Source organism: Anopheles darlingi, chromosome 2 (assembly GCF_943734745.1).
Source record: "Anopheles darlingi chromosome 2, idAnoDarlMG_H_01, whole genome shotgun sequence".
In the NCBI taxonomy this organism is placed as follows: Eukaryota; Metazoa; Arthropoda; class Insecta; order Diptera; family Culicidae; genus Anopheles; species Anopheles darlingi.
This window is the reverse complement of record NC_064874.1, coordinates 77073004-77098556: the sequence shown is the minus strand read 5'-3', so window position 1 is coordinate 77098556 and position 25553 is coordinate 77073004. Positions and strand designations below refer to the sequence as shown.

General features: G+C 48.5%; 4 protein-coding genes across 10 annotated transcripts in view; 2 read left to right on the top strand and 2 right to left on the bottom strand.

Annotated features, from left to right (window-relative positions):
* LOC125959128 (leucine-rich repeat neuronal protein 1-like) overlaps positions 1–1745 on the bottom strand; it is a 2220-nt gene extending 475 nt beyond the window's left edge. The window contains exons 1-5 of the mRNA XM_049691930.1: positions 1384–1745; positions 1103–1239; positions 458–1036; positions 294–382; positions 1–231 (exon numbers count right to left, since the gene is read on the bottom strand). The exon at positions 1–231 is cut by the window's left edge and continues 475 nt beyond it. Of these exons, the coding sequence (XP_049547887.1) occupies positions 1–231; positions 294–382; positions 458–1036; positions 1103–1239; positions 1384–1679 (1332 nt within the window). The 5' untranslated portion in view covers positions 1680–1745. The remainder of the gene's footprint in view (positions 232–293; positions 383–457; positions 1037–1102; positions 1240–1383) is intronic.
* A 327-nt stretch (positions 1746–2072) lies between these two features.
* On the bottom strand, positions 2073–4264 carry LOC125959123 (protein PTCD3 homolog, mitochondrial). The gene has a single exon (XM_049691923.1). It carries the CDS (start codon positions 4147–4149, stop codon positions 2155–2157), a length of 1995 nt encoding a protein of 664 aa, XP_049547880.1. The 5' UTR covers positions 4150–4264; the 3' UTR covers positions 2073–2154.
* Positions 4265–5287: 1023 nt separating this feature from the next.
* LOC125959134 (uncharacterized) lies at positions 5288–6733 on the top strand. Of its 2 annotated transcripts, none has more exons than XM_049691941.1 (2): positions 5288–5368; positions 5505–6733. In XM_049691941.1, exons 1-2 carry the CDS (start codon positions 5354–5356, stop codon positions 6006–6008), a joined length of 519 nt encoding a protein of 172 aa, XP_049547898.1. In that variant the 5' UTR covers positions 5288–5353; the 3' UTR covers positions 6009–6733. The 2 variants fall into 2 exon arrangements, with proteins under 2 accessions (XP_049547898.1, XP_049547899.1); XM_049691942.1 differs by having other exon boundaries at positions 5300–5368; positions 5446–6733.
* A 12212-nt stretch (positions 6734–18945) lies between these two features.
* Positions 18946–25553, top strand: part of LOC125959129 (calcitonin gene-related peptide type 1 receptor) — a 52335-nt gene continuing 45727 nt past the window's right edge. For 2 of the 6 annotated variants that reach the window (XM_049691933.1, XM_049691934.1), the window contains exon 1: positions 19143–21198. The gene's annotated coding sequence lies outside the window, so the exon portion shown is untranslated. Of the gene's footprint in view, positions 19088–19138; positions 21199–25553 lie in introns of those variants that run through there. The other 4 variants (XM_049691932.1, XM_049691931.1, XM_049691935.1 and 1 more) reach the window with 4 other exon arrangements.

Genomic DNA, 25553 nt, shown 5'->3' with positions numbered 1-25553 from the left:
GTGGACGAGCAGTTGACCCTGAAAGATCGCAGGCCGGGCACAGCGCAAATGTGGGAACAGGTTGTGCAACTCCCGGTTACGTTTCATCTCGGGGATTAGCCTGTCCAGCATCCATTGTAGTGAGCATTTACAGTTTAACGGATTCCCCTGTAGGTCAACCCCGTGCTTTATGCGATTCCAGTGGACTAGTTGCTCCGGTATCTGCTGGAATCCGTTGTAGCTGAGGTCCAGCTGATGGAATGTTGAATGTTAACCTTCTGCCAAAATCACAGTAGCCTCCACCTTATACTCACCCGTTCCAGTGCTTTAAGGTCCATAAATAGTTTCGGCTCCAAGCTGGTCAGTTTAGGACATATCGTTATTTCAAGCTCCACCAAATTTGCTACGAAAAGAAGTTATAAGATATTCATTATTCTCTCACTCTATCGCCATGGTTGCATTGCCATTGCCACATTACCAGCTTTCGCAATGAACTTCTTATCGATAGTTCGTAGATTGGGCATTCGATTGCAGGTGAGACGCTTCAATGGCCAAGATCCGTCCGTCGTGTTGCTCAGAATCGGTAAACTATCAAAGTAATTGCTGGAGATATTCAGTTTTTCGACCGCTGGAAATGTGTCCGGTTCGATGTGCGTCAAGCTATTATGCGATAGATCGAGCCACTGCACACCCATGGCCGGTTTGAGGGTCTTCAGTTCGTTGCAGCACATAGAAAGGTGACTCACGGACGGTGGTATAGAATCAAAGGGCCAATCTGTTAGCTGATTGCTATTCATGATCAGTTCGCGCAGGTTGTTCGGCAGGATCACCGGATTCGCCCCACTACGGTGTATTTGATTGTTGGAAAGATCGAGCCATACCAACTGCTCCAGCTTGGACAACTGATGCGTGATGGTTTCGATGCGGTTAAAGGACAGATTAAGGTACGCCAAGCGTGGCCACGACAGCAGTGGGTGATCTTTAAAAGTGTCCAGTCGTGTGATTTGGTTGTGCGATAGATCTAGATGCTGCAGCTCATTGGATCGATGTAACAGAACTAAAATGGAGAAGCTTTAACATAATTTTCTATTCTAATTAGCTTTGTACAATAAGTTACTCATACCTTTTAGCTCTGCGATGGCGTTTTGGCGCAGTGAAAGCTTATTTAAACGTTTAAAGTTCTCAAACGCTTCTCGCTCTATCTTGGAAATTTGATTCTCTTCCAATATCAGGCTCGTGATGCGTTCGTGGCCGTATAGGCTGTAACATAAAACTCAAAGTCTCGGTTAGAAATAATCCTATTGAGAAACCACCTAATCAAAGTGGGCGAGGGGATCTTATCACACATAGCCATGGCCATACTCAACGGGCTGTCCAATTGTGTGACCGAATTTACGAACTTACCTATCGATTTCCAACACATCGAGCCCGCTGAAGTTCACCTCCAGGTGGGAACCATCGGCTACCGGTATCCCGTGCAATTCCGTCCAATTCCAGGTGCGAAAATCGAACTGTCCAGACATCGCACCACTCCACAGTTGTTGGTCGTACCGAATGGAAGCCTTACGATCGCCATCGATTGTGCAACTTAAGTAACTACAAAATGCAGGCAACTCTTGCAGAGGGTGGTCACTCACGACCGAGGATGGACCGATAGCGAAATAGAAAAGCAGCAGCAGCCATGGCGCTAAAAGTTGCATTTGGCTCGCGAAAAGACTCGACCGTTAGCGTCTGGAACGGGTGGGACACTAGGAGCGAATGCTTTTTTCCCGTATCAGCAGCCGCTGCGTCCGCTGTATGTATTTAATGATAAGCCCCGCTGGACGATGCGGTTGGTACTGGAGAAGGTGTCTCGTAAAAAAGGAACCAACACACTTATGGCCACATGTGCGTGCGTCCATGAATCGGTATTGATAATGATAGAGCAACGACGACGACGCCAACGATTTGCACATCGATCGCTCGGTATCAGTTGCAGCTGCTACATAAGTGTGTCGCATGGCGTTGACCAATCGAACGCGCGCTCAGGCTTCGGGTACGATGGCCTTCACTGTCATCAATGAATTGGATTACTAACCGTCACTGGATCATGGTTCAACCCTTCTTGGACATTTATTTTAACGAAAGGTCACGCTACGCTGGGGATGGGGCTACACTAGATGTGACGAAGCTAGACTATTCCTTCTTCTCCTGGTTCTGCTGAGGCACCGGGTTAACAGCTTCCGCACCGACTAAGTTTCTGATCTTGGCTATCTGGTTCTGATCGAGAGTAAAACCACTGAAAATCTGTCGACCCAGTTCCACGGCCTCTGGGAAACCGTTCTCACTGCAGTACTGCAAACACTGGATGGCCAGTGTTGGTGCGCGATTGGTAATGCATTGCCCCACGAACTCACGCAATCCATCTACCCGTGGATCACCGACGATGGTGTTCTGTTCCTTGCTAAGCTTCGTGAAGACTGCCACTGCCTTTTCGTAGTCGTTAGCACGGCAGCAAAGCAACAGCACATCACCGAGCATCGGTCCGGAAATGCCTGTCGTGTTTGTCGCCCTTGGTCCGGCCGATCGATCCTCCTGCCGCTTCCAGGCATCCCAGGCAATGTCGGCAAAGCTTTGGTCTAGATCGGCATGCCGCGGTTCCCCGCTCGTCGGTGGATTGCTGGTCATGATGTGGAGCAGCAGGTTGACTAGGTTCTCCCTGCCCGTATGATCGAACTGTACCATATGGGACCAAAGCAACGGTACATGCTCGATGGCGCTGTTCATTTCAACCGAATGGAGAATGTCTTCCATTACCGACGGTTCCGGAATGTAGACATTCGGTACGAGCAGATGATAGGTCTCAAGGAAGCTCTCTAGAGGTTCGGTCGTGGCGAGTAGCGCAAAGTAGTGCCGATAGTAGATGGATTCCTTGTACGAATCGCCAATCAGATTGTAATTCTCGCCGAGATGCAGGAGCTGGTTGACACGCTTTGCCAGTTCCTTATCGTTTAGATGATTCCGGCAAACATCCATGGCCGTCACGAAGAAGAACGTATCCTTCGGATCCTGAACCGTGAAATGCTTGCCCTCGATCTCGTTCATAATGTCGTGCAGCACGTGGCTGACGGGGCCTCGCTCGCGACAGAAGATGACCAGCAGATAGTACCAGCTGGCGAGCGATGGTTGGATGCCTAGCTGTTTAAACTCGGCCAATGTTTTCAAGGCATACGTTCGCGGATGGTTGTACCCGCCGATGGTCGTTATCGTCTGCAGCACACCATTCAGTGTGCCCAGATTCGGCCGTAGGCCTTGCTGCTTCATCGAAGACATTACCTCACACACCAGATCCCATCGTTTGTCGTAGCTTTCGCGCAGAAACGAGGCGATCAGGAGCAGTGAGTTGTAAGTGTTTGTGTCCAGTTCGATATCCTTCTCGATCGTTTCCTGGTATAAGGCCCACGCTTTCTCCACCTGGAAAAACCGGGCCATACCGCGAATCAGAGCACAGTAGTGCTCGGGCCGTTTTGTTTCGATGGCATGAAACAGCTGCTCGGCCAGCTCGAAGTCTTTCCACGTTTTACGCTGCCGTTCGCGGCCCACCGTTCCCTGACGGAACCAACGTTCCTCGATCAGTTGCTCCGGTAGAGTGTCCTCGTGGTTGTAGAAACAGAGCAGTTCCAGCAGTTGCTGTTTCAGCTCGTCGCTGATCGCGATGCCGTTTTTGGTGAGCAAACCGTACACGAGGATCGCGTCCTTCACCTCGACCCGGTCGATCAGGCTCTGTAGATCCGTTTCCTCGACCTGACTCTCTTCGGTGTACACCATCGTGGGTGCGAACGCCTGGATCGGTGGATCGGCCTCTTGATGCTGGAAGAGTTTCGCGTTCTCCTGCCGAATCCAGTTTGCCGCTTTCCGACCGGCTTCCTGAGCGAGCGAGAACGTCCGCTTGTTGGCGTTTGACGTGGGAATTAGGTACGGATCGTCGTGGTACTTGAAGTGCGGTGCAGTCGGATCGAACCCCACCGTACCGGATAGGGCCATCAGGATGTCCGTCGGGCCACGCTCGATTCTTCGCGGGATCACGATTTTCTCCTGTTCTTGCCCGGTGCTCTGATTTGCGGCTAAAACATGCTGGAAAGCGGGTCTGTGCAACCGTAATCGGTGCAAAGATTTGCACAGATTGTGCATGGTGGAGCTGGTCACTTATAGCTTATTGGAATTCGCAATAAATTGCCGGAAAATAGTGAAAATGTGGAAATAAAATTTAAATTTCCCGGTCCAAGAAACCAAAACAAACCACGAGTTACGTCACCGGATCTGTCAAGCTACCCGCAAAACGCACACGACGTACCTCGTTTCAAAAAGTCGACTAAACGACGGTTAGAGAGGTGCACCGACCCTTATAAGGCGCTACAGGCTTCCCTTCCGGGCTTACAAACCGAGAAAAACTGCAGCAAGATCCCCAAAAAGGGGAGGCACGAACAACGGAAGTTGAGTTTGTGGGCCTGAGGAGTAGGTTAAGCCAAAATTCCCGAATTGGCAGAAGAGCGGGGAACGACCACACCCCGCTCTGCACCCCAGGACGCTAATCCAGTTGGCCACGTGGTCCTCCTATGTATCAGGGGATTCGTTTTAATTTTTGTTGCAAAACTCTGCTATGCGTCTATATATTAAGGTGGGCTCCTCCGTTGGCTCAATAATTTGCCGGCCCCGGAAGGGCGACAGCCCCAGATCGCTGCCGGCATCCTGCCCCGCAGCCTCATAGTTTAAGGATTACCGGAATAAAACAGCAGCCGACCGCTTGGTGACTCGCAATCGTTAGTTTTACAATCTTTTATTTTTACTTTATCAATGTTTTATTTCTATTCTTGAATTTTGTTTTCTTTTCTATATGTCGTATGTTCTGTTTGTTCGCTTTAGTTTTCGATTTTCGGCTGGAATGCTCTGGTTTTGTGGAGCCCGAGGGTCAATGCTTAGATGTCAATAAGATATTCTATTTTTAGAGCTTTATTGGTGATGAACAATGAACATTTAACACTTTAACGATAATCTGCGGTTAAAATAACTCCTATTACTCTCGGTTATCGGTACTCTAAGCTACACGGTAATAATATTGACGAACTGGAATGGTGACGTCGCAATACGACGGACCCATGGGGCGTGTGAACCAAATATCACTGTTAAAAATATTATTTTCGCGACCATATGCTAATCGGTCCTTGGTCAACTGACTCTCTCTCTCTTTGGATGCTCGAAGCGTCACGCGGGTGCTCCGATAAACCTGTGGCCAAATGAAATCTGCTGCCGATCTGGTCAGTATTTGAAAAGCCTTCATCACCAACGGACAGAGCCAAAGTCAATCTAGTAGTCAATTTTGTTCGCCTTCATTATAATGTCGGAAACCCAAGTAAGTCGAAACCATGAGCCATCTAAGTGAAACCCCCTCCCCGTGGAGTACCGGGCGTGCACAAAGATTTTGATCAGTTTTTCCCTGGTCCCCTTTTCTACCCTTTTTCCCTTCACCTCGCGTGCGCGCCGTACAGTTTGTGTGTGATCTGTGCCGTCAGCACTACTCCACCTTCGAGATCCTGATGACACACAACCGGCTGCGGCACTATCATACGATCAAGTTCGGGTGCGGATATTGCAACGAAACGTTTCGCAACGAGGATGACCTGTACTGTCACTTTGTCCTGACGCACCACGTGGATCCGTACGAGGCTCGTGATCCGGCCGATCGGTCGCGGAACGCCAGCGAATCGTACGATGGTTCCGAGGAGCAGGTAGTGTCGCCCGTCGTGCGGAGAGCGGACGAAACGTGTCCCCAGATGCGCCTGATCAGCGAAAGTGATGATGGATCCGAGTACGAGCAGGACGACGATGATGAGGATGGCAGTGAGTCGGCCGACAGCGATATGGAGCTCAACTATAACGAACTGTACATGAGACGCAAGCGTTCCGCCATGACGCAGGAAGAGATCTCCGAGTTGGCCGACGTGTTCAAGAAGACGGTCCAGGCTACCTACACGACAAAGTGTACGTTCTGACGGTGGCTTTAAACTCTACGGCGTAGCGTATCGAAGCAGCATGACGGGATGTATCTTTAGTCTAGGATTGAATTCGAACAAGGAATCGACTCGGGGGGCATCGATTCAATCAAACCAATATCTCTCCGGCATCTGGAGGGGTGTAAATGTATGCTAACACTTAGAGGAGGACACTTAGGAGGCGCACTCTCTTCCTCAGCCAGCGCGATACGAATGCATTCGAATCGATTGTGCAAACGGGCATGACACTGTGTGTGTGTGTGCGCCACCATCTCGGCCTCTCCGGCGCGCTAATGGCTTTGAAATAGTTTTCGCAAATATTATGATTGCCGTCTACTAAGACGGCGTCGGCGCCCCACCAGTCCTGCCCATGGGTGGCATTTATCACATTTTTACTCGGGGTCTTTTCGAACGAGTTCGCGCGAGTGGCACGCCATGTTACGGTTACCATCCGCTTTCAACGGCCGCGGCGACGACAACGACGTTGACGACGACATGATATTCCTGGGAAAGCTGCCAAGCGTGCGTGCACGCTCGTTCGGTAATTACAAAGGTGACGAAGAGGAATGCGTCACCGGGCGCACTCGGCCGGCCTCGCGAGGTCCATGAAGAGTGGTTTGCCGAGGCGGGCTGCTGGTGGCGTGTTAAATGGTGACGATTCATATGGGTAGTGGGGAGGGATCGGCGACATCGACGCCGAATGACAATAGCATTTTAAAGTACAATAAAATGGATGAAAAATCGACGACCAGATTGACCGCGCTTTTGGGGCCTTTTGCAATACAATCATAATGACAGTGGGACACAACATTTTCGCTTTTCAACGATTTTTTTTATGGTCGACACCGAGCGTAATTATGGTCGCGTAATGGTAATGATAATGCATCCACGACGAAGCTATCACGCGCTGGTCGAGAAATCGGGGGCCAGCCCGGCATCCTGTGTGCCGGTTTTCGTTCGAGAAGTCTCACGAAATGGTCCTTTTAAATGGTTCGTTGCCGCTGCTGCTGCTGCTGCTGCTGCTGCTGCTGTTAGGGAACACTGACTTCTTGACTTCTTGGCCGGCGCTTCGTTATCTTAAAAAAAAAATGTTGCAAATAATAAAATAAACTTCACGACCAGCGGCCTGCAGGTCACGCGGGAAGCCCCTGCGTTGGCTGCAGAAAGGGCGAACAGCATCACGGAATGACCGTTATTAGTCATAAACGCAAAATGGACTCAAGGGGGTTCGGGAGAGGTGGTGGTCGGCGTCTGGTCGGCTGGATCATTAGCAACGTTCTGCTGGAACAGGTAGTCACGAGGTCGGTCGGTCGGTCTGTCGGTCGGTTTGGTGGTGGAACTGGTTTGGCAATAAAAAGGGCGGGGAGGCAGCCCCTCCGAGGACTGATATTTATGTGGCGCAGCAACAAAAGACCAACATAAAGCATGAATGGCCGTTCGGTGCGGTATTTTGGAGTGGGAATCTTTTTAAAACTGTTCTAAAGGAATATGAACCTCTTCCTTTTAAAGCCTGCTCCACCAAACCAACCAACATCGAACTCTCTGGTGATCGGAACATAGTAACTAACTCTCGCACCCTCGGCTTGCAGGCCCCGTTTCAGCCTCCGGATTCGGATACAACCTGTGCTACCTCGGACCACCGGTAGACGGAACGGAATCACGTGAGAATGGCCGAAACGCGTGCCAATCGGTCGTAAACCTTAACCTACCGGCTGGCCGAAATTGCTTTCCGCCACCACCTCCCCCGCTGCTAGCGCCATCAAATGTCAGCCGTGCAACTGGTGGTGGTGCGTAATTTTCTCGTTACGATTCATTAAGATAAACGTTCCCAGGTGGGTGGGTGAGAGGGGGGTTAAGTTGGATTTAATGCGTCCGATTGCCTCACGGTTCCGGCTGCTACTTAAGGAACTGTCGATTGTGGATTGATCGATGGGATCGAAGGGTAGTTCTGCCGGAATGTTAAAGTTGCTTTAAAATTTCTTTTATATCCTTTCGCATCGGCAACAAAAGCACACAGCGCGACAAAATGCTTAATTTAATCAATCAGAGAGAGAGTCAGAGAGTTTGTTTTTCCGGGTCAAACCAGTCGAACGCTGGACATTTTCGATGATCCCGAAATTATCCGAAAATTAATTTAATTAATGTCCTATCCGTGTAAACGAAACGCCAGCCTTGATTGAACAGGATGCATGCGTGGCACATGATAAACGTTGATAAAGGCAAAATGAACGAACGCAAACCTGCTGACATCGCTTCAATTTCAATAAGGCACGCATCATGGTATGCACATTGCCGGACAAGAATGTGTGTGAGAGTTTAATTGACGTTATTACCAAACAGGAACGTTCTACCATCCTCCGAAAAAAAAAAACAAAACCGTATGAAAAACCAAACTCAAGGTGAAACGCTACGGAACCTTCAATCCAATGGATGACGCAGCGCCACGGAGCAACAGTGTTGCCACAGCCTCCAGGCTCGCCCTGCTCAACGATGCAAACGTCTTCACTCATCTCGTGAAATCAATCTTTGTTTGCATGCCAAGCTCCATCCCGTCCCGACCCGTCCCAACATAAATCAATCACTTACACCTTTCACGTGTCGGTGCGCTGGGCGGGACCGAACACCAGAATCCGAGTGAGACGCCCTCCCATTTGGATGTCGAAAATCCTCCGGCCGGCAGATTATCCACTTGCCCCGATTCGGGCCGCGCGGATTAACGCTCGAAAGGTGTATTACGGTCCCACATAAAAATACATTTTCCCGTCGGCCGCTCCAACGAAGCGCATATTGATTTTATCCGGTTCCCCGGTTTCAAGGGTCGACACGCCACGGATGACGGTACGATTCCCGTTGACGAAAACAGAGCGTATACAAAGTGGCGTGCTGTCGGTGGTGCAAACGAAAACTCTTCTCTTCTCGGTGATTAACCATCACAGTGTGTCATCATCAACGTACGGTCGGTACTCGAGTCTTTTGGGTGTTGCTGACTGGTTGATAATGAGAAAAGTTTCCCCGTTTTGCCAGGTACGCCTTGGAGTATGGTGACGAGTTCCACTTTTCCGGCTGATTGGCACGCCGTGCGATGATCGATTTGGTTAATTTCAATTTTCGAAAGACGACGACGAGGATGCCGATGACGATAAAACCACCAATCATGCCAAGATCCAAGTAGCAAGTATACAAGTATGCTTGCCTCCGTCGAGACAGCACGCATCGCAACAGGACCGTTAGCCAGAGCCCGCGCCTTCTTGGACTTGGATAATCTTAACGACGTCTTATCGGACCCAGCAACGCGCGATCGCGTGAAGCAACACTACGCACCAACCCGCGATCGACGGTTTCGTGTGAAAATCAAATAAACCATTAAAGTTTAATTATCGAGAAATTGTTTACGATCAGTGGCAGACGATAACCAAGCAGGGGAGAAGACGACGACTCGGTCACATAACAGATACGCGGATGCGTATCAAGCCGACACGTGTTGGACGGTTGGCGAAAGGCCACCTTGGTGTGGTCCATTCCTAGAGACCGACGGTGAAGTTGGTAATAAAATTTAATCGATTGCATCGCCTCACCGAATCCAGTTTCAAGAAGGCATTACAACAACAGCGCGAACGCGGGAACTACAACCACAATGCCACTATAAAAAAACGGTGAAAAAAATCGTGTAAAACACGTGATAAAACAAAAGCGGCTCTTCTCTCGCACTCTCTGCTCCGCTTTCTTGTTGACCAGACCACAACCAGACGAAACCAAAACGGAGGACGTCAAAGAACGTGCCGGTCGGGAGCGCCATCAGCGCATTGGCCACCTTTCCTGTCATGTTTCGTTTCGGTGCACAACACGCCATTCCGCAACGGTGCAACTGCAACCGCCTCATTTTCCTGCTGCACAAAAGGGTGGTGGCTGGGTTCCTTCACGATTTTTTTTCATTCCTTTTTTTCTGCGGTCTTCTTTCCGTTTTCTTGCTTTTCGCCCTACCGCCTTGGTTCCAATGAGGCGACTAAATTTGGAAGTTGTTTTTGGGGGAAATAATTACATCGGCTGTGTGTTTTGCTGGCAGACGACAGGCCCGGGTGTAGTTACGCTAGCTGATTTACACGTTTTTTCCTTCGCTTTTCAGCTGCGCCTGACAGCTGCTGCCGCCGCCACCAATGTTCACGCCATGTTGGGCAGATAAATTATCGAAGCAAATGAAGAGCTCTTCATCGACATTCCGGCCACCGTTATGGCGAAGGGCTTTTGAGACGGGACGTCGGTCTACTCGGTTGAGAGTTCGAGTCCATCGTCTCTTGCCTGCTGTTGCTGCTGTTGCTGATGCTGATGCTATTGGATCATTGAAATTAATGAATGCCAAAAATCGGTGCTCTGGGTCTGGGTAACAAATTACTTCGGGGTCGTGATTTGACTGGTGAAGCAACCTGAGTACCGAAACCAGAGGTCGGTTGGTGCTGCCGACGCCCATCCGGTTTGCTTCGTCCTTTTAATTTGTTACTTTCGAATGAGACATTTACTGGCTTCATTAACTTTTCGGGCCTTTGGGTCGACTGCCCTTTCATCGAAGAAAGTGTGACAGTGTCTTATCGAATGATGCTGCAGACCGAAGAAATCCAATTTCGGTGAGTACAGGTCTCGCTATTTGCATCTAGACGTATCTGTCGCCAGTGGTATGGTGGGGGGCGATCCAATTCAAAACTTTGCTACGTGTTGTTAGAGAGAAATATGATTATAATATGGAGATCAGGGACCACCTGGTACCGGTGTCTTGTCAGTATTTCCGTTATTTTATCATACAGTAAGGCTGAGCTTATTTCAAGGTTTTTAAAAATGGTTAGAAAACCCATTCATTCCTTGATACATTGAGTTAAAAGTTCACTTCGACACAGTACATACATTGGAACACTTTATCAGCCTTGTTAAGCAAGCTCGAACTTTTTGGCAACGGTGCGATGACAATAAATTCATCATCCTTGTTGCTTGCCCGAAGTCACTCGCTTCAAGTTATGTTAAAGAACCGAAAGAGGTGTCCTTGCACCCGGGTTCAAATCCGAGGTGTTTGCACCCGTGTTATTTATGCAAATGTGTTCCGTCCTCTCCCTTTCTCTCTCCTTCCTGCTTTTTATGCAGCTTCCTCGAACGAACACTGGATGTCCTTGTATTATGCCGGAGCTGCCGTGCGACAAACCGAAACACGAGATACTACTCCGACAACCGGGTCATATCGTTCCGCGATGAGCCAGCCAACCAGCCAACAGGCCGGTGCTTTATGTTGTGAAAAATTTGTCGCTTCGTATTTTTTATGTTCCATTGGCGTTTCGCTTTGTGCACTGGGTGGAATATAAATCGGGCCATGCTCAAGATGCCGCTATTGCCGTGTCTTCACGGACACTAAACTATTTGAACAAGAGCAACAGAACTGGTGGAGTCAAGTTTAACACTTTTTGATCGGAAAACTTTTTGGAACTAAAGTGTAGCCGAAACTTGCTCAAAAAAATATTCAAAACACTTGCTGATGATTCAGCTGGCGGCGTGTAGTGCACGGATTGACGAAACTTTTATCTGGCATCTTCTTCGTCGGAGCAACAGCAGTCGTTGCAGCAGCAGCAGCAGCAGCAACAACTTTGATACAACACTTTGTGCTGATCGTTGTTTTATCACTTCGCCCGAATGGATTTCACTTTTTCATGCCACACTCCTTTTGTTTGGTGGACCTCACGGCGGTGAGGCCTGTGGCTATAGCCGGCGCCCCTTCCAGGCCGTTGCAGCAAATGCCGGGAATTCAATCAAGTCGCTTTATGCACACCGGCGGCTATCGAGCGCTCCCAGATGAGGAGCCGAGGGCGTTAAAGATGGGATCGTGGGAAGCGGAATGGTAAAATTTCGCCGATTTACGCCCGGAGCGCATAATCCGTAATGTTCATTTCAATATTAAATGATGAGCAGAACGAGGAAGAGGAGGAGAAGGAGCAGAAAGAGAGATTGTATTTTGATTTCTGGTTGGTGCTTTTTCCTGTTATGATGATCCTGCCAGGCGTATGCAACGATGGTTGTGCAATTCGTTAAGGCGAGACATAATTATTTGCTGGCTGAAACCACAATCGTTACCCTTTAGAAGCGGCGATTCGCTTGCGTAATTTAGTCCTTTCTTCTCTCCCACAAAGGGATAAATCAAGCGTGCAATATAAATTAATTAGATCACTTCTTCCGGGATGCGTATAGCATCATCAGCGTCCTCAGAGTCATCCAGAAGACGGATCCCGGTTGCACGCTTCAGCGATGTGCTCGGGCTACGTGCGCCAGGGCCACCTACAAGTTCTGTTGCGCCGTTGTTGGTGACAAGTCGTTCAAAGGAGCTTCCAAGGGTTGCGGTTGCTGGCGTCACGACTCGATGCTTATGCTAATTGCTGGTTCAGTATGAAGCGAGAAGCGCCATTTTGTGTCGCGATACCACAGGGGCGTAAAAGCTACGCCTGATGGCGATTGCGGTCCTCCCAAACTAGCAACCCATGCTGGCCGGCTGGCTGGCAGGCAGAGAAACTCATAATCCAGTCCAGTCCCTTTTAAAGAACTTCCCGCTGCAAATTCTCTGCTCATCTTTTATCGAACTCAACGGGCCCGGTCTACGCGCTTTACGTTCGCAAAACACTCGGAAAACAATTTCGCAAATAAAATTGCTCCGTTGCGCCAGCGGGAAAGTAAATAATGGAAAGTGGTAGCAGAAGCCCCCGAGGGACGAAAAGCTCCGTTGGCCGTCCATGTTTCGCATCGCGGCATCTTCATCTGCTTTTCTTCGGACGCTTCCGTGTCCACAGCGGAAGGATAACTTTGCAATACCCGTAACCTTGACAGTCAAGTCAACTTTTGGTCAATGGTTATAGGATGTAAAAGTTGGCCGCCAGACTCCTCCGGCCTGGGCTAGACTTCCCGATGGTGTTGCGATGGAGACGCCAGTACTTTGAAGTTTCGTGCCGAAAAGCGGGGGCTCCGTAATTCTCACACCCCCGGGAGGGGTTTGATGACACAAACCCAAAACCCCACATTGACACACACACACACACGCACGTTTCGATTGAACAGACGAAGAGACAGTGATAATATGATAAGGGGATTTATTTTTCACCCAAAAAGTTCCTCCTTTCTCGATGTGTCCTCCCCACTGTAACGTCTAACATCATGGTTGTGCGTGTGTCTGTCTGTCAGTCAGTCATTCAGTCAGTCAGTCAGTCAGTTCGATGTACCACAACTGCTGGCCACGCTCCATAAACCGGCAGTGGCCCGGTTGGTGGTTGGAAGCTATAAATCAACTTCCAGTTTCTTGGAATTTCGATGTGATGAGACGGAGCATGCTGGGGCAAGCAGCAAGGAGCGGTCAGTTCGTTTAACGAGTGTCAACTCGATTCACTCTCTGGACACCACTGCTCGGTCCCGGTACGATTTATGGTATGGTCGATAAAATGACGATTGGCAGGCGATTTCGGGGGCTGTGAAGTGTGAAGCGTTTATTAAGTTTGACTGACTGTCGTTTTGGGAATTGCTTTTAAAAAGACTAAAAGACGGTTAAAACTTTTCATGAGAAAGTGTCGTAAAGGTTTACTTTGAATATGAAAATCGTTTGTGGTGCAAAAAATCAAGCGTCCAGCTACAGAATTGAAGCTTCGGTTGAAGCAAAGCCGAAAACGATGGTCCGATAGAAAAAACCAACAATTTAACTTCACAATTCCCATTGTGTGCACATTATTATGGGGAAAATCCATTAATTTTCTGATTTTCGCGAGCAACTCTTGCTTTTGTCAACTGACGTTACCGAATGCCAATGAACGAACACATCCACCATATGACGCATTGTGTGCCCGGAGGTATTCAAAATTGTATGCTCGCTCAAGCATGTCCTTCCGTCAACTTTTTTCTAGTGTTTGTAAAGTGGAAAAAAGTGATTTCCACTTGACAGCACACAGTCACAGCAAACAGCAGTGTGATCGGTGTGAGTGTATTGAGCCTGAAGGGTTACGAACGCTCCAGCAGATCCACGTGATAAATCGCAAAATAGTGATCATTAATGCACCTGATGTGCAGCATCCGGTATTTTCCAACTATTGCAGTGCAACGTGTAATGATGTTGGAAAGCAAACCGAACCAGAAACTTCTCTCGAATTGCATGCATTGCTACATGCATGTATTCACATATCACGATCCTTTATGGGAGCTGCATTTGTACAACATTGTTGTTCAGTATGAGTGATGAGCGTGAAGACATTTAACGTCATTACAGAAACGTGTGTGAGTGTGAGAATTGCCTGATCATTGTATAAATCATAAACCATAAATCATGGCATTAAATTATATTTTGATTGGAACAAAATGGAACATCGAAGTGAGATATAAATCTGCCATTTAATTGTGGTCCGCCGCAGAAACTGCTTTCTTCCTGTGGCCCACCCTCTCCGCTGCTTCTTGGCATCAAAACGGGTTGACTTCCGACCCGCTGGTGACCCATCCTTCTGCATTGAGCGACGAAGCGACGATAATTATATGCTAAATTGGCTCCCAAGGTTCCGAACGTTCGACCACAAAAGGCGTCGCCTCAAATGGACGCTAAAAGGGACCCATTCATCCAGCGTGCCCTCGGGCTAAGCAGCACCCACTTTTCCACCCGTAGCGCCTCCCAGAGGGGCCGGCGGTAGCCCCAGGACACACCGCTATCGAGCCGGCACCATTTGCAGCCGTTGGTCAGCAGCAACCACGCCGACTGCTGCTGCTCTGTTGTTTAAAATTAAGAAATAAAAATTCAAAAACCAAGCAAACAAGCTGGCTGGCTGGCTGGCTGTCAACCCTCCTGCTTCTTCGCAAACTTCTTTCTTCATCCAAGGAGCCCTTCCTACCATCTTTTACCTTTTCCTCTCTCGCTTTCGCTCGGACCGACGAACCGCTTTCGATGCTTTTGTTTGGTTGATCCGGATCTCGCGCGCAAAGTGCACGATGATAAATCTTGTCCCCGGTTTTTTGTCTCTCGTCTTCGGTGTCTCCAGCGGTGGCATGGCATCGCGTTATCAGCCACCAGCTTTATGTACTGCCGTTGGACCTTCTCACTACTTTACCGTTCCTCCTTTTTGGCTCTTCGATCTCGTCTCGCGCCGCCACCGTGCGTCAAAACCACCAAACCACCGGTGGCAGGTTACTGGTGGGGGCCCCCCAGCCCCATTATCGTAAATAAATTTAACGCAAAGCATGGGACCGCAACAATAAAAAGCAAAAAAAAAAGAAACGAGGTTCATAAATGAATATTAATCGACGATTATTATTATGTTTCACTACGCAAATTTGTCATGCGGCCGGCCAGCAGGTGGGTCACAAAGCATAACACACAAAAAGCATCACCACAGGGGCGCGGTGCGGTACGGTCGAGAGCGTCTTGCCCGTTTTGTCAGCTTCTTATAAGGGTGCGAGCTTACGCATAAAAATGTCGTTCCGAACGAGCCGACTCCGGGGCGACCCATATTTTGTCCTATTTGTTGTCGTGCGAGAAAGGAGAGGAGGGGGAGGAGATGGAGCAGGCGCTTACAAACGTGTGAATTTATGCACACGCTGGCCACCACTACTTGGCCCGCTACTACTGATGCTGTATGATTTAAAAGCGATTTATTTCTGTTCGGTTGCACCGCTTTCGGGCACCCATAATGGCAGATAAATTGAACAAAATGGTTGTCGGAATGGGTGTGTGTGTGTGTGTGTGTGTGTGTGTGTGTGTGTGTGTGTGTGTGTGTGTGTGTGTGTGTGTGTGTGTGTGTGTGTGTGTGTGTGTGTGTGATTTATACGACTATTAAGTGGCACCCGGAGCAAAAGCCCGGAGGCGAATAGGACCACCAGTAAAGGACATCGATTCACTCGGACACCGGACTGCCAGTGAGGCTTACATTCCACAGGTGAGCCAGCGTGTTGCGAGTTCCTTTTAAGGGGTTTTCGGACATAATTACTCCGGACCGGTATGGCACCGCGCACGACGTGTGGTAGCGTCTTCCAGTTCCAGTAACCTTTCCACCTTTAACTGCTGCTACTGCTGCTGCTGCTTATCACGATTCGGTGAACGCTGAACCGCAGTTTTATGCGTGTGTTGTGCAATTCACCTCCCATTGAGTAAGCGACACATTGTTCCGTAAGACCACCCACCGTAAGATGCAGCGGTGGCTGCGCCGGAACACCCAATCATGTCCCGGACCGAAACCGGGAGTTATCTTGTGTCGCGCGCTTCCGAGAACCGCTGCCAATACAGCTCGTTAGGTAGGCTCGTTCCAGACTCCCAGGTGAGTAGAACTGGTTCAAGAGCAGGGCCGTGGCCGTGATTTGAATTGTCCAGAGCCCATTGGACCTGCCTGCCTGCCTGCCTGCCTGCCTGCCTTCCCTGCGCCATCCATCCGCCCTCAGCTCGAGCTCAATCGAAGATAAATTACTTACTTGACTACCGGTTTCCGGGGGTGGGGTGGTCGGCATGGTGGCGCGGGGAGAGGCATGAATTGCAGTCAAATACGATTATTGGATGTTTAATGGTCAGCATCAGACCGCCGGTGTGACCGACGACGACTGGACTGGATCGTCTACCGTCTAATTAGCACGACGCCAACAACGACGTCGTCGACGATCGATTCCTCCCGTTGATGACGGGTTGCAGAAGAGATGCACTCGTCACTCGGCTCTCCCCGCGGACCACCGCGGTCCTCGCTTTGCACGACTTCGTGGTAAATGATTTTAATGCGCTTCGGCGTGCCCGGGCAGTTCCGTGTGATTCTGCAAATTGTTGGCTATTGAGTCGTGCAAATGTCCCCATCATTAGGTGCGGTCTGGTTTTGGGGTGGCCTGCTGGTACCGATATTGACTGAGGGCCGGGATGGAGTTGGGACTGTCTGACTCTGGTCTGCTTAATTAACGAGCGGTGGACGGCTAGATTTGCGTAGCTCGGTAGCAGCAGCAGCAGCAGCAGCAGGCTGTCCAGTAGACACGCTATCGGCAGTAAGCAATCGCTTTGCCTTGCCTTGGTGTTCTTCGCGTTGTTCCGTTTAAGGGTAGGCCTTTCTCCCGGTTCTATTTGTTTGTTTGCATAGCGGCCCGAGGCGATTGATCAGTTGGTGAACGAGATCCATAAGAATGGCCCATTTCCTCCCAACAAAGCACTTCACTGACTCACATCCTTCCCAGAGGATAACATTTCCTGTTTACGATACGGACTTCGTCATAGCGGCTCGACAACTTATTGGCCGTGTTTCCGCAGTTTCACCTTGATAAGCGCCCGTTATCGGCGTTCCGATGAGACATGTGATGGTCCAGTTATGATAGCTGGACCGCATGGGCCGATCGTTGTCGCTGTCGGTTCCTCATTCTATCTGAGGCCAAGGTCGAAGGTCCGAAAAAGTCTTGTCCGGTAAGATCGGCACGCTGCGAGAGTCTGACTGATTTTATGGCTTTCAACCGAGAGACACGAGCCTGAGGGGAAGGAAAGCAAAAGATTTAATTAACAAACGCCAGCGATCTTATCAGGCAGATAGTCGTCGCCAAGATTGACGAGCACTTCAATGAGTATGGCTAACCGCAGCATCAACGCACGTCAATGTACTAGGCGAGATACGCATGTTGAATGGGAATTTTATGGTATTTCAGTGTACTTACGAAAAAAAAGATTAGAAAATGACTAATCAAAACCATGTACAGACAAATAAAATTTATCCCAAATGCTTTTCGATGTGGACGCAACACAATTGCTCCCTTTCGGCATGAATGTTGCGTCGCGTGCAACATGTGGTGCGACGCCTGGCGTCGAGTGTTGTGCGACAAGACCAAGGCCGCGTCTCGGAGAAAGGGGATGAGCTTACTGGAATGTGGGTGAGTGTATGTATGTAAAATGACCTTGAACTTGTTTTTTTTTTCTTGTGGTTTTTTGTGTTGCTGTCTCGCTTTAAGCTGGTCGTTGAACTGAACCCTTTTGGGCGGCTTTTGAAAAGCTTCCCCGGGGGAAAGTTGTCCGTTTCCGGCAAAATGAATAATTCCGAATGAAATTGTAAGTTTTTGGTAAAATATGTGGAATATATTCAAATATCAAGGTTTGGCACATTCCAAGGAGGTCAGTACTTACAACTATTTACATACTTCGCTCAAATATTGATAATGATTCGAGACAGCAGTAAGGATTTAGTTATTTCATCTCTGAATTAATTCATGCGGTTTTAGCTAAGATTGCTTAATTATTTATTTTTCTATTGTATTGTTTACCCAAACACGAATGTGTTTGCCAAATAAACATATGTGCCTGATAAACATATTTGAGAAGACTTACACTAGATTGCTTTCATTGCTTTTATAAACTAAATTAATTGAAAAAGTAATTCTTTTGACTTAGAAGTCCAACAGCGTCTTGGATAGCAACAATTGACACGTACGTAATAATCTTGTATTTTAACATGGTATCTTTGGGCAATAATTGATGAAATTTCTATAGAAAAGAATACTAACTCCTTTTCCGTGCGTTCCCGGCAACAATTGTGCGATTATATCAATAAAAATTTAAATGAACGCTGGTTCCCTATTTCATAATGTATCATACTAAAAAAACAAAGTAAATCGTTACAAAATCTGAGAAATTCAATCGATTTCGAATAATAAATTAGTAGAAAACAGTTTTAACGAAGTACAATGCTTTCATTAAGGAATGCATTAGCTTTGTTGCAACTAAACATCGGCTTTGTTTCTAAAATAAAGCATGAACCATGCGCTAACGAAACCGCATGAATTAATTCCCACACCAAACACAACCAAGCCTGCGCAGCACTCATACAACAACCCCAGCGAAGCGACAACAACCCCAACGGAGATGCAACAGCCCGCACGATACTGGCAGTGGAGCGCTCCGCCAGGTCGTGACAAATTTTTCCGCGCAGTTTTTCCGCGGCAGCCGTTGAGCACGCATCGTCGTGTGTTCGTTGGCTCTAATCTCGTCGGATCGTCCTCCGGCATTAGATCGGCTGAGATACCATCTCCGGAAGTGTCACCGTCGGTGGACCGCGACAACCTGTGACCTGTGTGCTGAAAAGTGTTCGGTAAAGTTCATTACTTCCTCCTCCGCACTCCGTGAGGTTTGATCAGTTTAAACGCCAACCGGCGTGTGTGTATGTGTGTGACGGTGCGTGTGCTTGCGTATAATTTACTGAATTACGATTTGATTAGATCCGGTTCAGATGCGGCTTTAGTTGGACGCCCCAGCGGTTGTGGCGGACAACCAATCCGCGTAACACGACGCACGTTTGACCGGAGGACCGGAGGACCGAGGACGTCTTAAATTGAATTAACACCCCTCCCCAAAAAGGCGTGTGCCCTTCGGGGTGCGTTAACGGTTCGTTGTTGTCGGCGAGTTCGACGATTCGTTTGTAAGCAGTTCGTTTGTGTCAGACCGGTGAGCACCGGTTCCGGGGTTTGGGATTTCTCGCAAAATCCCTTTCCCGTACAGCAGTGGCCCAGTATCGCAAGGCCATGGTGCCCATGGACCATTGGCGATGATAAGACGATGATGGTGAGAACGCCCGTCGACAAGACGGTGCAGCACTGTTGCAGCCACACTTGCAGCGGTTCATGCTCGACCCCGCGGGCCGATTCGGGCCATCGCGGGCGGAAGTGAGCCCCCGGGGTGCAAAAGAAACGTGCCAAACCGCGACGCTGATCGTGATAATGAAGTGCATTTGAATGCAAATTGATCGAAAGTGTAATTGTCACCCAGATTGTGACTCCTTTCGTGTGTGTGGTGGTGGTGGTTTGGAGCCGAGCTGAGTGGAATATTTAAATGCGCAAAGTGTGCAAAGTGATTTCGTAGTCGTGGGTGTTTCGGTGTATGTTTTTTGCGTGTGTGTGCGTGTGTGCGTACGTTTGTCTCATAAATTGTGACGTCAGGTTGGTGACGGTTCTCCTGAAAGCTTTTAACTTGTGCCACATAATCCAACCCAGCATACGGCCCCGTTATCATCATCATCATCATCGTCCTCTTCACCACCATCATTGGCATCATCATCATCATAATCATCAGCATCATTTTGATTACGATCAGTACCGTGGCACCGGTGGTGTCTTTTCTTGACTTGACGCCATCGCCATCTTCGACATCGTCGTCGTCTTCGTCGACGCCAACGAGAGAAAATTAATCCTTCAAACACCACAAGCGATCACATTAGCGATGCAGATTTGATGCATCGGAGACGCGATCCCGCGCGCGCGCCGCCTAACATGATGTACCGCCGCCCATGATCATGCCTAGCGATCCGCGAGCATAAGCGATGATCAGAGAGCCGCCCCGCGTTGCATTAACGTGAAAGCGTATGTTTCATCCCCGTGTGTGCGCGCGTGCGTGCGTTTGTGTGTAAGGCTCCTTGCATACTGGAATGCATACAATGCCCCACGTGTAATTAATCCGTACCAAACACTCCCGCCGCCGCTGCACTTGCACTTGCTGCTCTCGACCCCTTTCGGCTGACTGATAGGCACCTGGGGTGGTGCATGAATGGACGACACACGAAAAAAAAACAAACACGACAAGAACCGAGTGCAGCATAAATAAGACTCCGAGGTGCCGGTGCGTCATTAGGTGCGGTTCGAGACCTCCCCTTGGGAGGGGGCAAAGTTGCGATCGTTCGGCCGTTTTTTTTTTTATATCCGTTTGTTTGTTTGTTGCTATCGTGCACTCGAGTTGATTACTTTGGGAGCTGCTAACTCGTGGGATGAGGAGGAGAAAGAGAAGATAAATCGGTTGTGTGACCACCACGAGAGAGAGAGAAAGAGAAAAGGAGAACGAACGCATGGTGGTGGCGTTTACCCTCTTTGCTGGCTTCTGGGAATTTCGTGGAGGGAAAACTAATCAAACGTCGCTCGTCAGTAGCCGCAGCGCAGCATCTGCATCAGCATCAGCCAAGTGCCAAGTGCCCCAGCATATAGCGGTGCATCGAGCATCGAGCGCATCCCAGAGACGCAGCAGCAACAGCAGCAGCAGCAGCAGCAGCATCGGAGTGGGCACCTACTAACACCTAGCCATCAATTAACGCCCTTTGCGCCTCCATATAGGGGGTGGTGTTAGGAGGATCACAGCAACAACAACAAAAAACGCATTTCCATCTCCCAGGGCGACCCCAAGCCGGGCTCGTAGTCGATTGCTGGCCACGGTTTCAAGGTACGGTGAAAATTATACGTAATTAAATTAAGCTCATTTGACTATGCGGCCCACTTGATGAGATGAGATGCATCTGGCGGGGTCTCGCGGCACCCCTTCCGGATCGTGAGATCGACTGCATCGATGGTCGCCGGATTGGTGTCGTCCCGAGTGCTCGCTTGAACGCTTGCTTGTCAATGGTGCATAGTTAGTGGCACCGGCTTACTATGATCCCTTCGCTGGCACTGTGTGGATCGAAATTGAAGGGAAGAAAGAAATAGAATGAAAAGAAATCGGGCAACATACGACTCCCAGGTGGAGGGAGAGAGGAAAGCAATTAAAAGCAATCCGCGCTTCGTTTTGCATGGTCCCCGGGGATTGCGATGGATGTAGTTTAAGCAAACAGTAGCACGTATCGCACGACCGGAAGCCGCACACACACACGCCCAGTGCATGGATGCTGCTTGCTGAGAAGCGCTTTCCAATTGAACCTCCAGTGCCTCTAGACGGAGCGAAGCACCCTTACGAGAGGGGCAGCTCCATCACAGCTAGCAAAGATTAATTACAGGGCTAAAGTGGAAGGGGTGCTAGGAGGAAGGAAGGCCTTACTGTGAAAGAGGCCATCGCATGTCGATGGTGGTGGAGGGGGATGATTGGATGAATATTCAGCTTAATACCCTTGCCTTCTTGCTGCTCATTATGTTTGCCTTTTTGGAAAAGGAGGGAAGCCCGGATCAACCTGTTGCATTGAGCTAGCACTAACAGGTTGCTGTTATTGACGTTTGGTGCCTCGGGTGGTGGTGTTGGATGCAGGCTGCAGCATACAATAATGTTTGCAGAGCATCTGTCGAAACCGAATGATGATTGCCACCGTTCCACAGAATGTGTTTACCGATACACGTTTGTGCAACAAATAGTATGCACCCAGACCATGTTTCTGTTATCGATTGTGGATACTTCCTGGAAATATACATTGCAAACGATGTCAATCCGTAATTGGTCCAGTAAAATTCCGTTTATCAGTTTCATGAGAGCAAAAAGCGAATAACCGAGCAAAAAAAAAACCGTAGCCCCGTGGGACGAAAATGGAAAAACCATTCTTCAGGGCCACCATAACTATTGGAAATTTAATGTTTATTTATGTAAATGATTTCCACCCGCCCGTTTGCAGCACTGCTGCGAGCGAGCATCACGCTTGTTTGTCTTTCGCTTCGTTGCTTTTGTTCCGGAAATCGAAGGCCTTATCATAGATTGATCAGCGAGGAATGGTTTGTGCAGCTGAAATTAGAATTCGCAATCAGATGACGATGGCACGAAATTATGCTTCTCACACAACGATTGTAATTTTCAATTATTTTATGTAAAGTTTTCCGTGTTTTCATTTGTCCGCGCGTGTGCTAATAGCAAGCCCGGATTGATGGTCCAGCATCGCTCCACTATCACATGATAGCGGAATGACGATGTCGACTTCAGACTTCGGGCCAATTATAAATAGCATCCGGTGTTTCCGTATCCTTATCGGTTACTTGAACGGCTAGGATCGTACGGGAAGGGCGTGAAGATTTTCTAGATAACAACCGGTGCCAAGCTTTGCTCATCTAAACTGCTGAGCAATCTTCGCGAGCACTGAGCAGAAAGATCAAACCGAGCACTGGGCCATCGTGTTATCAACACGCGCTACCGATGACGAGGCATACATATTGCGCGAATAATTTCCGGCTCACCACTAGTGGGTTGGTTTAGTTGGTGTGCCAGTGACAAGTTTGTAAGTTCCCGTTTACGAAGCGCTGTTGCTTGTTCAATGTGAGACGAGTGAGTTCAACTTTTTTTTTATTACAAAAAAAATTCTTTTGACTTCCTTAGCCTTTAGTGTAAAGCGTCTGGGCCGGATATTGAATGAACCGATTCGTTCGCCGGAAGTTTTCCTGCAGCTCGAAATGCAGTGAAACTTTCGTCGAAGAAATACGCGTATTCCTGGGCAATCTCTCTTCGGGAGGGAAGGTGTATATTGAACCAACAACCTTCACCAAGTCGACAATCTCTATCAACCAACAAGATCTAATAACTAACCTAATTAGATGCTAAGTTTGCGGCTACAGCTCAAATGTTTTCGATCCGTCATCGAGCAGCGCGAGATTGCCTGGTTGGGAGTGCTGGGAATCGAATTAATACTTTTGCAACTTTTCGGCAAGGGTCCCACAGTGGAATCCCTTAGGTCAGAAGTTGCCCTCTCTCTCTCTCTCTCTCTCTCTCTCTCTCTCTCTCTCTCTCTCTCTCTCTCTCTCTCTCTCTATCTATCTCTCTATCTCACCGGCTCTGTGCGGTGGCATACCATTTTCAATAGAGAAAACTTTTCGGGGCGATAAAATGGCTGATAAAAGCATAGCCACAATCAACACGCACCAGCACCACCACTGGCAGATCAATCATCTTTTGAGGCAGCAAAATTTGCCTGTCTGCTATTGCCAGGGCCAGAAGAGGTTATAAGCTTCTTTTTCCGTACTTTCCTTCTCTCTCTGCGAATTCTTTCTCTGCTGCAAACCAATTTGTTTCGAGAGGAAAATAATCTTTGACTACGAGGAAAAAACCCAAAAGTTGTTTTTCATCTTTGCTTGCGGGGAAAGATTCCTATTCAAGATTCTTCGACGGATGGGCAGTGACCTAATTTTTATTTGTCAGAAGCATTCTCGGGCAGAACTGATAACCAATACATTATGATGTGATCCAGATATATCAGAGGAGGTGCCATTATCGTTTACGATATCTGTGGATTGATCAGCGCCTGTTTTTATATGCCTTTGACTTGTTTTTATTATATCGAACTCTTGAACGAACTCTTGAATGATCTTAATCATTTGATTTTTTTCTGTTATCTTGTGATAAGTTCCGTGTTAAATTGTCACGTTGTTCATCGAGTTAAAATGCAAAATTTCAAGATTTATGCAAATAATGGTTCACTAAATCTGGTGTTTATTTTTACTGCTGTTATATTGTAACATAAAATTCACGTATTAGAAGAAAAGATGGCATTTGTCGAGTGTTGGCATCACAATTAAACAAATATGCAAACACCCAAACGAATCCTTAACACGAGATCGTTGTGATTTATTCCATAGAATATCTTCACAAAGCAATTAAATTCCTTTACTGGTTTCACGAAAACCTCGGATCTGCGAGCTAGTAACGAACAACATTGGCCACTTCAGGCCTACTACAACCCCTGCGGGATGAACATTGGCTCATCAAGTGGCTCAAGTGGCTTTCAATTTTGCGCCATCAATTTTCCTTTCCGGCAAAAACAAAAAAAAAACGAACAAAAACCTTCAAAAGAACACTCAGCACACGTACTTGCCGTAGAGGAAGCTTTTGTCTCAAGAGAAAACCAGTAGGCTCGGTCTGGTACGGTACATCGTACAGCCTGCCCACCGGAAGAACGCTGATCGAGCGCTGGTGTGCAGGCATCGGCAGAACTTTCGCTCCGAAATTCCCTTTACAGCTTCGGTGTTGCCACGCTGCTACTACCGCTAAGTTCATTAATCCATCATCATTCCGAGGCCTGGCCTGGTGCAGCCCGTTTACCAAGTAATCGGATCTTGTCGGTAATCTCATAATCTAAATTTCATCACCCTCGGCATCAGCCGGTGTTCGATAAGGTTGCCTTGCTGCTACTGCCGCTTTGTGGCAATATTTTCGTTGTCGTGGCCAGCAGACTTAAGGGATCTAACGCCTGGCCCAACGGCCGCCTCATGTGTGTGTGTGTGTGGCTGAGGACAAGTACTTGTGCGGCGATTGTCCTGAATTTAAGCTTGACTTGATGGTCGAGCCGAAGGGGAATGGTGGCTCCGCTTGGACCAACAAGGTATTTTTGGCCAAATAGCTTCACTCCGGTGGACACCAAGTCTTTTGAGCGTGTTACCGGCCACTGCAGGAGGCGACGGGCGAGGCAACAGCAATGCATAATTCATCTCGCAACATCGGCCATCTTCATAACCCCCCGGTGGATGCTATGCGAGGCGTTTGACTGGCAAGTATGCAGAATGCTGCCAAGATACACACAGGCACTGACACTGGGAGTGCTTGAGAGTGATTTAATATCAAAGTGTACCCCTGGGATTAGGCTTACGGTGGAAAACGGTACACAAGCCAACGGACCGGTGTGACGTTGGTTTTCATTTTTGATCTTTCAAAGGAAATACCTGTCTACCCGGGAGCCGGTCGAGACGGAATGTCCGAGACATGTCCGGCGTGTTCCCGGTAGACGGTATGTGACTTGGAGTAATCAAATACTTGTTAAGCTAAGGTAGCAGTTCCTAGCCCATGATCAATTGCATGCTACGAACGTTTATGTATCCGAAAAGGATGTCGCACCAATGTCC